Raw genomic sequence first — 12,616 nt, forward strand, 5'->3', positions numbered from 1 at the left:
TGGCACTACATGTCCCAGCCAGATTTTTCAGCCATTATATAACGCACTGTCCCTCAATAATGACGGGGACACTCCGTTAGGAGTCCTGCAGTGATAGAATTAGCAAGTGTGAAAGTGGGCAGCTGCTAATCACATCTATGCGAGTTGCTGTAGCCACAGATATGCATAATTCAGTGTAATAATGGTTGTGTTTAAATAAATTAAAGACAATAATTTGCCTTGATAAAACAGTACTGTAATGCAATAAAGCATGGAGTGTTGCAATAAAGCATGGAGTGTTGGTGATAACAGGAGGTGATTAATGGACTGATCATGTAAGTATGTACAACTTTCAAGCATAGTCAATGGTCAAAGATTGCTTAGTCCCTCTTGTGTTTTTATGTTGATTTATTTAGTAGATTGTCCTGTCTTCACAGCCCACCAACTGCGCATTGTTCAGGTACTCTCACATATATTCACAGGTGAGTTATCTGCTTTCCACTAGGGATGGACAATAATGCACATAATTCAATCTTGAGTTAAAAATAGACTAATCAAATTCCAGTTTGGCTTCATTCGATTGGTCCATTTTCAAGCCGCACACATTTGCATAAAAAAATTACATTTTGCATCAACTTGGAGTACTGTTCATCTCATTGACCATCTCTACTCTCCACTATTCCGAGACTCTAATTGCTCCATCTGTGCATATCTGGGGTTACATCCAGCGGCGATTTAATGTGCAGTATTGCTCTGCAATTGTAAGTCTACGTGATGTTCAGAGTAGAATGGACTCTGGTATGTAAACGCGGTGCATGCCGTGTGTTACAGCATAACCTGTGCGCTAACAGTGCCCGTGAAGCATACTTTCAATGTATGGGATGTAACACACGCATAATGTTCATTGCGATTTTTCTCTTACATTGCAGGCTTGTTTTTACAGGGAACACAGTGCAGCTCCCACTTTGAACTTAGCCGTAATCTTTATATTGCTAAACCAAAAGTGGCATGTTTTAAAAAATGTGCATGTATTTTTTGCTTTATTAGCACATTTAGGGCCCATTCACAGTAGGGCAATTAGCGGGTTATTCCCGCTAATCGATGAAGTGCTAGCGCAATTGTAACCCTATGGCAGTGATCTCACTGCTGCGATTGCCGCCGATCACGGGCGTTTTACGATTAATGGCAATAGCTGACCGTGTGGGCAGCACGGTGGCGTAGTGGTTAGCTCTCTCGCCTTGCAGCGCTGGGTCCCTGGTTCGAATTCCAGCCAGGGCACTATCTGCAAAGAGTTTGTATGTTCTCTCCGTGTCTGCGTGGGTTTCCTCCGGGCACTCCGGTTTCCTCCCACATTCCAAAAAACATACGGATAAGTTAATTGGCTCCCCCTAAAATTGGCCCTAGACTACACTACTTACACTACATAATATAGACATATGACAATGGTAGGGATTAGATTGTGAGCTCCTTTGAGGGACAGTTAGTGACAAGATATATATATATACACTGTACAACGCTCCGTAATATGTCGGCGCTATATAAATACTAAATAATAATAGCAAAACATATTGCCTGCAGCATTTTCTTGCAGAGCGGATTCTGGAGCGATTATGATACAGTGCTTATAAATTGCTGATCGCGATCGCTTTAAATTGCAAGATTGTACAGTGATTTTACTGCACAGTGATTGTACAGTGATTTAACCACAAACATGCACAGGTGGGGTAATTAGTGTCTCAGCAGAGCTGATTTTCCTCTGGATTTCTACAAAACATGCAACGTTGGTTGGCCTTGAGGACAGGTTTGGGGAACACTGCTCTACCTGGTTCCAAATTAATTTAGTTACAATGGGATGTTATGTGCGGTGTGTTTTCTCCTGTAATAGAGCAAGCACATACCCTCTTCCCTGTGGATGACTACAGAAGTTTTTGCCTGTGTACATGTGAAAAGGTCGCCAGAGATAGCCGGTAGTAGAATATCGGTAAGATTGCAAATACTCTACTACTTAATTCTTATAGTAAAATATTGGTAATCTTTACTGATATTTTAAAATGACCTAACCCTACTCTCACACAGAACCAATGCCTGACCCTAAGACTCCAATGGTGATGCCTAATCTTAACCTGTAAGCTATAAAGCTTGGGTGGCTCCAGGCGCCCAAAGTACCAATAATAGCCGCTGATTGCAGCTTTTAACATTGCCGCTTCTGGCGCCCTTTTTACCTGCTTCACCACATCCCTATTTAACAAGCATGTGAAACAGGGGTCTGGAACCTATGGCTCGCGAGCTACATATGGCTCTTTTCACCCTTGCATATGGCTCTCTGGCTCCCTAAAACATCTGTGACAGAGCGGGCATGGAGACAGTGGCGGCGCCACGCTGGGGCTTGCCCAGGCTTCAGCCCCAGCTGGCGACTTGGCCCCCTAAAGCCCCCCCGCCGCGGCCGCTGCAAGTTCTGACCTTCACGCAAGGAGCAGAGCCTGGGAGAAGGGCCTGGCGCTGACTGTGTCAGTATGACCCACCCACCAGCGATCAGTCACCGCCCCAACCCGGGTCATAGATGCTGGCTCAGCCACGCAGAGCGGCCCGCAAGGGTACATTGGTCATGGTGGCATATAATTTTGGGACACGTGCAGCGCGCTGTCCTCCGGCGTAGCTTCAGCAAGTCGACGGCCAAAGAGACAGACTGCGTCACTCCAGTCTCCAGCATTCAGTCACATCAGACACCCATGGTGGACAGCACAGGAAACATCCAACGGTCCAAGCCACTTCTGGAGTCGGACTGGAGCCGACTCAGCCGAGCCACTCAGCCAGAGCTCAGCAGCAGCAGGAATCGGAACTCCAACGAAGGAAGACTCAAGGCAGCTCAAAGTGGGTGGGTGTCCACTGTCCAGCCAGCCAACTGCCCCAATTTTTTTTTTTTGCACCAGCCACCCAGGCCTGAGCTGCCCTGAGCTGAGCCCAGCCCGGCACGGCACCACCACCAACCACCAGGCCTGACTCTGAGCGCCCCCCTGGGGGGTCCCAGTCCACCAGCCAGGCCTGAAGCCTTCCCACCACCAGCCAGGCCTGAGCTGCCCTGGGGCCCCCAGCCCACCACCACCAGCCAGGCCTGAGCTGCCCTGGGGCCCCCAGCCTACCACCACCAGTCAGGTCTGAAGCCTTCAGCTCACCACCAGTCAGGCCTGAGCTTCCCTGGGGCCCCCAGCCCACCACCACCAGCCAGACCTGAGCTTCCCTGGGACCCCCAGCCCACCACTACCAGCCAGGCCAGAGCCCCCAGCCCACCAGCCAGGCCTGAGCTGCCCTGGGGCCCCCAGCCCACCACCACCAGCCAAGCCTGAGCTGCCCTGGGGCCCCCAGCCTACCACCACCAGACAGGTCTGAGGCCTTCAGCTCACCACCAGTCAGGCCTGAGCTTCCCGGGGGCCCCCAGCCCACCACCACCAGTCAGGCCTGTGCTTCCCTGGGGCCCCCAGCCCACCACCACCAGCCAGGCCTGAGGCCTCCAGCCCACCACCAGCCAGGCCTGAGGTGCCCTGGGGCCCCCAGCCCACCATCACTAGCCTGACTAACTATACTGGGGACAGCTATACACCTGGCTACATATACTGGGGACATCTATACACCTGGCTACCTGGGGACACTGGCTGTCTCATTATGTGCATTAACTGGTGAAACGCTGTCTCTCATTACATGCATTTACTGGGGAAACGCTGTCTGTCATTATGTGCATTAACTGGTGAAAAGCTGTCTCTTATGTGCATTTACTGGTGAAAGGCTGTCTGTCATTACGTGCATTAACTGGTGAAAAGCTGTCTCTTATGTGCATTTACTGGTGACATATTGTATGGTTCTCACGGAATTTCATTTTAAAATAAATCGTGTTTATGGCTCTCTCAGCCAAAAAGGTTCCCTACCCCTGATGTAAAATGTAACTAAAGCTCCCCATGTTTTAACTTTCAAATGAAACCACCTGAGCTTTTCTTTTCTATATAGTTTATCTCCTTCACCACCTTCTTCTTTTGTTTTAGTTTTTGCTTGAAGTCTTCAGTGACCATTTCAAGACATGTCTATAAATGGACAGTGATGTTACGCAGGCAGTGGCGTAGCTAAGGAGCTGTGGGCCCCGATGCAAGTTTTACAATGGGGCCCCTCAAGCACTCTATACATAACAATTGATACGGCGCACCAAAACCTGCCAATGGCAACTACAGTGTCAGAGGTGCAAGAAGGGAATGGGGAACAGCGTGTTAGTGATTACTACTATTCACAGCATCTATAGAAGTAGTTATTATGAGCACAGGACCAATCGAGAGCTAATAATGTACTTGAGGGGGGGCCCCTCTGGCCCAAGGGCCCTGATGTGGTCGCTACCTCTGCACCCCCTATTGCTACGCCCCTGTACGCAGGGAACCCCACGATGTGCATAAATGTGCATAGCCAATGGTATTTCTATCAGTGTGCTGTCCATTTCCTGCTAGAAGTCCAGTTCAGAAATGCAGTGCAATTGGGTGCATCATTCAGTAATCCCCAATCATGATACTGTCTGGGGAATATTGATAGGGCTTTTCCTCCTGTTGTAGAGTAACCAGTCGAACTTCATCTCTGAATGAAGATGGGGTATACAAATGTTCGGATTCGAGTCTGGTTAGTTGCTGGGGACAATTGCTCATTTAACACTTCAGGCTTGTTTGCTCTTATTCTTGTGACTTAAAGTGACCATACATGACTCGATATTCCTGTATGATCGAACCAATCGATTTGATCATTTTATCGGATCGAGAGAAAATCGATTATTTTTCTGCTTAATCGATGGCTGATATCTGGTCAAATCAGCCAATTTACTCGATGGGACCGGATGGAAGATATTGATCATAAAGGAATTGGCTACTGTTCACATAAGTGCGATCGATACAAAACCGATTTTTGATTTCAGAGCTTGAAGGTGGAACATTGTTCAGATCGATAGTAAAGGAGAATAATATAGAATCTCGCTTTTAGTGAGGAGGCCATTCGTCTTTTGACTGTCGAACAACCTCACTGTAGTTGATCACCCAATTAAGTTGATTGCTTAAACCATTAAGGTACATCTCTCAACTTGGCGGCCGATCAACCATCCGATTTCGAAATTCGGATGAAAATCGGTACCGCCAAGAGCATGCCCGATCGATGATGCGACCAATTTCAGGGGCGAAATCGATCGCATGTATCGATCGAACATGCTGCAAGATGATGGGTCGTAATGGACGATTGGGTGCGTGGCAGTAACGGCAAGCGATATCAGGACAAGTGACAAAACCACAGGCGCTGCCCCCCTAGTGTATAAATGTGACCCCCCCCCCCAGTGTGTGCATTTATACATTCTGAAGACTGATAGGCACTGCACAGTGGGCGACGCAGGACAGGTAATGTTTAAATGCACACACTAGGGGCACATTTATACACTACGGGGGCAGCGGCAGACTGTAGGGATTCCCAAGAGATTTCATGCTGAAGTGGATCAGGAATCAGCCTGTGGAGTATGGGCAGCCGACAGATCTCTCTCTAATCAGATTCTATCAGAGAGATTTGTCTCTTGGTCGAATCTGCCCATCAGCGCTAGATGTATGACTTTTTAAGTACCACAACAGTAATCTTGGTAAAAGGGAATATCAATACTTGTCCCAACAGTGTGGAGGATGAAGAAACAAAGTCCTGAGCCTCTGCCTAAGAGACATGAAGGAGACGCCTTGTCCATTATCCGCCAGCTGCCAGGCTTCCCAAGGAAGACACACACTGATAAACCTGCAGGTAAGCCCTCAGAGTATTGCAATTCATAAACATTGCCACGCCATTGGATTTTATGTCCTGATCATATACAGTATATTATTATTATTATTATTATTCATTTATTTATAAAGGGCCAACATATTCCTTGGCGCTGTACAATGTAAGAAAACAGGGGCGTAACTAGAAATCACTGGGCCCCCCTGCGAATATTTGGATGGGGCCCCCCCCCATAGGTGCCAAATAATCGTAATGGGGCAGTGTTTCACTGTAAATTAATTGTAAAGTGGGCAGCACTAGTCACCAGAAAATAGTAACGTGAGCAGCAGTCACCAGAAAATTGTAACGTAGGCAGCATTCACCAGACAATCGTAATGTGAGCAGCGTTCACCAGAATATCGTAATGTGGGACAGAAAATCGTAATGTGGGCAGAGTTCACCAGAAAATTGTAACATGGACAGCATTCACCAGACAATCGTAACTTGGGCAGTGTTCACCAGAAAATCGTAATGTGGGCCAGAAAATCGTAATGTGGGCAGCGTTCACCAGAAAATCGTAACGTGGACAGCATTCACCAGAAAATCGTAATGTGGGCCAGAAAATCGCAATGTGGGCAGCAGTCACCAGAAAATCGCCATGTGGGCAGCAGTCACCAGAAAATTGCAATGTGGGCATCAGTCACCAGAAAATCCTAATGTGGGCAGCAGTCACCAGAATATCGTAATGTGGGCAGCAGTCACCAGAAAATCCTAATGTGGGCAGCAGTCAGTCACCAGAATGTCGTAATGTGGGCAGCAGACACCAGAAAATCCTAATGTGGGCAGCAGTCACCAGAAAATCCTTATGTGGGCAGCAGTCACCAGAAAATCGCAATGTGGGCAGCAGTCACCAGAAAATCGCAATGTGGGCAGCAGTCACCAGAAAATCCTAATGTGGGCAGCATACACCAGAAAATCGTAATGTGGGCAGCAGACACCAGAAAATCGCAATGTGGGCAGCAGACACCTGAAAATCGTAATGTGGGCAGCAGACACCTGAAAATCGTAATGTGGGCAGCAGACACCTGAAAATCGCAATGAGGGCAGCAGACACCTGAAAATTGCAATGTGGGCAGCAGTGACCAGAAAATCGCAATGTGGGCAGCAGTGACCAGAAAATCGTAATGTGGGCAGCAGACACCTGAAAATCGCAATGTGGGCAGCAGACACCTGAAAATCGTAATGTGGGCAGCAGACACCAGAAAATCGCAATGTGGGCAGCAGACACCAGAAAATCGTAATGTGGGCAGCAGACACCTGAAAATCGTAATGTGGGCAGCAGACACCTGAAAATCGTAATGTGGGCAGCAGACACCTGAAAATCGTAATGTGGGCAGCAGACACCTGAAAATCGTAATGTGGGCAGCAGACACCTGAAAATCGTAATGTGGGCAGCAGACACCAGAAAATCATAATGTGGGCAGCAGACACCAGAAAATCATAATGTGGGCAGCAGACACCTGAAAATCACAATGTGGGCAGCAGTGACCAGAAAATCACAATGTGGGCAGCAGACACTAGAAAAAAAAAATGCACCTGTGAAAAAAAAACAATTCACTTACCTGACAGAAGTCTTCTCCTCTCCCGGCATCTGGCTCGCAGCTCCCCGAGTCCTCCTGCAGCACATCTCCCGCGCTGACAGGCAGAGTGCAGGGCTACGGCAAGATGGCTGCCGAAGCCCTGTACTAGAGACACAAATAGTCTCCAGTGTAGGGCTTCTTTGGCGGCCATCTTGCCGTAGCCCTGCTCTGCCTGCCGGAGACTATGCAGGCTGCTGGAGCGGAGCTACGGGGAATGAACTGGCGCAGCGTCTATTAGACGCTGCGGCCAGTTGAGCACCTTGCTGGGGGTATATATATATATATATATATACCTTCACACACAGTGTATTTACCCTGCTTCACACATTGTCCATGGAAATAAGTACATTTTAGTGCTATAGGTAGACCAATAAAAATGTGAACAAATACAGCATGTTTTCTGCACGTATGGGCTGTACTGGGAATGAACCCATGGGGGGGGGGGGGGGGGGGGGGGGGGCACTTGCAGCCTGTGACTGACTTGACTGCAGCACTATAGCTGTGTGATTCCCTCCTGTAAAGTATGTAATTAAAGAAACCCGAGACAATGGGGGTAGTAGAATTTATACTTACCTGAGGTTTCCTTCAGCCTCATGAACTTTGTGGGTGAATGGATGCACAGGTATTAAACACCTTCTCATACCCATACACTTTGTTAATAAAAGCTTCATGTAACTCTCACCCCTGTGCCCTACCTGTCATAAGAAACTATTTCTCACTGTTTTGTTTATTTTTTTAATAAACGCTATGTTTAATTTTTTTTAATGAACACTGTGCTGAGCAGGAAGGATCTAATACAGCAATTGATAAGATTCTGCCGAGCTGTAGTGTTGCAATGCTGATCACACAATGTTTATCTTTTAGCAGCAGCAGAAAGGAGGTGAGGAGGGTCAGCTCTGTGCTTACAGTGCAAGACTAATTGGTCTCTCCTCACAGCTACTCCCTGACTACTTTATGTAGGTGATGATGGGATAGGAGGAGTTTGGACAGCTCACAGACTGCTGTTTGCTTCCACCGAGCTGCATCTGACAATTACACAGGAAGTCAGATTTGCAAATATAGGCAGCCAGGTTTTATTTATGTAAGTATGGTTTATGTGCAATGTCCACTGCAATTCATGATATATTCCACATATGCTTTAAATGGACACAAGCCTAAACCAGGGCTTAGCACTGCTATAACTGATATTTCTTCTTCCTGTTAGGTGAGAGTCATGCGGGCTTGGTGGAACTTGCAGAAAGCTTTTTAAGAGAACGCATTCAAAAGGGGGATAAACAGGCAACATTCCTTCTTGGGCAACTTTACTTTGAAGAGGTGAGATTTTTGGTGGTGTATTGCGCTGAACATAGATGACCATAATAACCAGGGGACTAGTGTGTGTACAGCGAAGTCAGCATTGTCTTCACATTACTTTCACAACACATTCTGCTAATGTATGTATGTGGAAGGCCTGGTGCACACAGAGCGGTTTTTGAAGCGTTGTGAAAACGCTTGGCTAATGTATCTCAATGGCCTGGTGCACACCAGCAGTTTGAGGTTTTTAGCAAACCGCAAATGTGGGTCCTGCAGCACTTTTGTGGTTTGCAGAAGCGTTTCTGCCTCAATGTAAAGTATAGGAAAAGCTCAAACCGCTCTGAAAAACGCTAGATCAGAGCGGTTTTCCAGGCGGTTTTGTTACAGTAGTTGTTCACTAACAGCTTTACTGTAACAATATATGTAATCTGCTACACAAAAACGCTCCAGAAACCGCTAGGTATGTTTAGAAAACCTCTCTAAACATGCTTAGAATCGCTCTGAAAATCTGCTTCAAAAACCTCTAGCGTTTTGAGGATCTGCTAGCGGTTTTGGTGTGCACTGGGCCTACATAGACCTCTGATCAACAAAACCTGGTACACATCCAATTTTGATTGGCCAATTTTACCACTTTCATGTAGTATAAGAGCTTACCTACACAATATGTTCCTAGTATTCAAAATCTCCTGGCCTTCATGCTGCATGGAGGTAACAAAATTGGCTTATGCGATGTTCAGTGTGGTGGGTGCATTGTGGTTCTGAGCGTTTTTAAAAACACTTGCGCTTTGAAAAGCGTTTGGCTAATGTATTTCAATGGGATGGTGCACACCAGAGCGATTCGTTTTTTCCCCAAACGCAAACTCTGGTCCTACAGCATTTTTGCAGATTTCAGAGGAGATTCAGCCTCAGTGTTAAGTATAGAAAAAGTTGAAAATCGCTCTGAAAAGTGCTAGATCACAGCGATTTTCCAAGCGTTTTTGTTACAGAAGCTGTTCAGTTACAGCTTTACTGTAACAAAAAAATAAAATATATCCAAGATTGAGGAAGAAAAGTAGGTCCGGCACCAATCTGCTGCTTCAGTAAGAATTTTAATCCAACAGGTACAGTAAGGTTAACATTGGAAGCAGGGGCGTAACAATAGGCCCTGCAGCGCCTGCGCCCGCGGGGGGCCCGACCCCCCCCCCCCCCCCCTGGGGCCCGCTCGGGGCCGTTTTTTGGGGGCTGGAGGGGTGGCAGCATGAGGGGAAAGCCTTGCCCACAGTCGGCGGGGAGAGGGGAAGTTCCCCCCTCTCCCTCACCTCGGGGCTCTCCCCTTTGCGCTCCCCTCCAGCTAGTGAACCTGTGTGGGCAGCGAGCAGCAGCGGCGGCAGGATACATACCTTCTTCCTTGCGTTCCATCGCCGCCTTCTCGCTCTAGCGGCTGACGTCACTTCCGCTTCCGGAAGTGAAAAGCAGGGGAGAGAGGATTGAGCCCTGGGGCACCCCATACTTAAGTGTTACAGGGGTGGACAGGAAGGGCCCCATAGACACTTTGTGGGTTCTGCCACTCAAGAAGGATTGGAACCACTGAAGTACTATGCCATCAATGCCGCAGTATTCCTGTAGCCTGTTTATCAAGATGTCATGGTCAACTGTGTCAAAGGCTGCAGAAAGGTCTAGCAGTATGAGGATCGAGCACTCTCCTCTGTCTCTTGCCATGAGCAGGTGGTTGCATATTTGGATAAGGGCAGTTTCAGTGCTGTGGTGTTTCCTGAAGCCAGACTGGAATGGGTCATAACTGTTATTTTGTAGGATTCTGGCTTCTAGCTGGAGGTATACAGCTTTTTCAATTAGCTTGCCCAGAAATGGTCAGTGGAGCTATTGTGGGGGCAGTGTGACGCTGAAGTATTGGGAATAATGCATCCCAACATCAGGGACAAGCCAGACTCAACGCCAAAAGAAGAAAAAAACATTGATGCTTTCACCTTTGCATTGCAGGGTTGGTATGAAGACGCATTGCTACAATTTGAAAAAGTCAAAGATGAAGATTTCCAGGCCTTGTATCAGGCTGGGGTGATGTATTATGATGGTCTGGGAATTCAGGAAGATCAGGTGTGTTAGCAGCTTTATACTGTCTCATATCATGCGGTTTCTAGTGCTTACAAGTGATCTACTGTCTGCAGCTATCACATGCTTGGCAGGACTCTGCCTGCCTGAGGAACAATTATCCATACTTTGATAGAAAATGAATGTAACTTGCGTCCCAACCGCCTTGTACTGATTTAAAGGACTACTCCAGCGAACAAAGTAAGCAGTTAAAATCTGACAGAACCAACATGATTTGGACTGGTCCATCTCCTCATGGGGGATTGCCTGGGTTTTCTTTGTTTTTAAGAGCATTTCCCGAATGGCAATTTGCTAAGTCTAACTGCCAAAATAGTGTGCAAGTGAATGGGGAGGCTGTTTGGTATCTTACTATTTTGGCCGTTAAACTGCTGTTCAGGAAATGCTTTTGAAAACAGAAAACCCTGAGAAGCCCCCATGAGGAGATGGACTAGTCCACAACCTGTCGGTTCTGTCAGATTTTAACTGCTTACTTTCTTGCTGAAGTGGTCCTTTTGATAATCAGTAAACTAAAACCCTGAGAGGCTCTACTTCCCCTGTAAGGGGGCTTTATATGTACACGCTGTGACTAATTTGGTGCTGTTCCAGAGTCTATATTTACTTGTCAGTGGGCGGAAGCATTGTTCTGAAACTTGCATGAAGCACACACCCCACCAGCGTGAAGTAATTTTCTCGTTCTTGTAAAAAAATGACAAGAGGAATGTGGTCAGGGATAGTCAGCGTTCCACTTTGGTTTCTTCACAAAGCTATAACGTTTCACTGTCAATGAAACTGATGCCATTTGTGTTGCTTTCTTCCTGTGTAAAAAGCGAAGGCTCTAACTATACCAAGGCCAGCATAATGCAACCCTACTTTCCTCCTACAGTGTTTTGCCTATGGAGAGCTAGCAACCTGTAAAAGAAGTATTACGCAGATGATACACAACTGTACCTCTCTGTCCCAGACAGAAAAGGATTAACCTCCCTGCCGTTATAAAAATTTGCTGCGCACGGACGGCAGGGAGGGTGTTTTGTTGCATTTTTTTTTTTGTAGCATGTAGCTAGCCTAGCGCTAGCTACATGCTTCCCCCCTCCCTGCGGCGTCCCTCTGTATGCGCCGATCGCCGCCGGCGCATATGCCCATCCGGAAATCCCGTTCTGAACGGGATTTCCATGAGGGCTTCCCCCGTCGCCATGGCGACGGGCGTGATGACGTCACCGACGTCGTGACGTCAGAGGGAGTCCCGAACCACCCCTCGACGCTGCCTGGCACTGATTGGCCAGGCAGCGCACGGGTCTCGGGGGGGGGCACCCTCTGATGCGGCGGGTTGCGGCGAATCGTCGCGGCGGCGATCGTAAGTTACACGCAGCTAGCAAAGTGCTAGCTGCGTGTAACAAAAAAAAAATTATGCAAATCGGCCCAGCAGGGCCTGAGGAATCCTCCGCGGCAGGTTACCCCGAGCTGAGCTCGGGATAACCGGCAAGAAGGTTAAGATGAACTTGGGCCCTAGGCAAGATATCAGGGTTTTTCACTCCAACCGATCTTACATTATCGATTGATATCAAAACATATCTCACATTTGACCTTTTCTTACTCAGGAATCAACTACAAAGTTAGTACATGCTCTTAATAACTAATTTGAACGAATGTAATATACTACCAACTAACCGACTGGCACTGCACCAATCTGAACTGGACTCCGAATCAGAATCTTTATTTTCACCAAGCACGACTGGGTTGTGCCCAGAATTGGGTTTGGCATGTACAGGGGTACTGATACATGAAATAGTTACAGTTACAGGACAGGACATGCAGTAGGAACAGAACATTATATAGCATTTATACAGAGGGAGACAGTGTGGCATAAGTACCAC

General features: G+C 47.4%; 1 protein-coding gene across 6 annotated transcripts in view; it reads left to right on the forward strand.

Moving 5' to 3' along the window:
* Window positions 1-12,616, forward strand: part of LRP2BP (LRP2 binding protein) — a 32,903-nt gene that overhangs the window by 157 nt on the left and 20,130 nt on the right. The window contains exons 2-5 of one of the 6 annotated variants that reach the window (XM_068278703.1): window positions 1,865-1,960; window positions 5,653-5,772; window positions 8,572-8,681; window positions 10,638-10,751. In XM_068278703.1, coding sequence (XP_068134804.1) covers window positions 5,661-5,772; window positions 8,572-8,681; window positions 10,638-10,751 — 336 coding nt within the window. In that variant the 5' untranslated portion in view covers window positions 1,865-1,960; window positions 5,653-5,660. Of the gene's footprint in view, window positions 1-240; window positions 315-1,864; window positions 1,961-5,652; window positions 5,773-8,571; window positions 8,682-10,637; window positions 10,752-12,616 lie in introns of those variants that run through there. The other 5 variants (XM_068278704.1, XM_068278702.1, XM_068278706.1 and 2 more) reach the window with 5 other exon arrangements.

This window comes from Hyperolius riggenbachi, chromosome 1 (assembly GCF_040937935.1).
Source record: "Hyperolius riggenbachi isolate aHypRig1 chromosome 1, aHypRig1.pri, whole genome shotgun sequence".
In the NCBI taxonomy this organism is placed as follows: Eukaryota; Metazoa; Chordata; class Amphibia; order Anura; family Hyperoliidae; genus Hyperolius; species Hyperolius riggenbachi.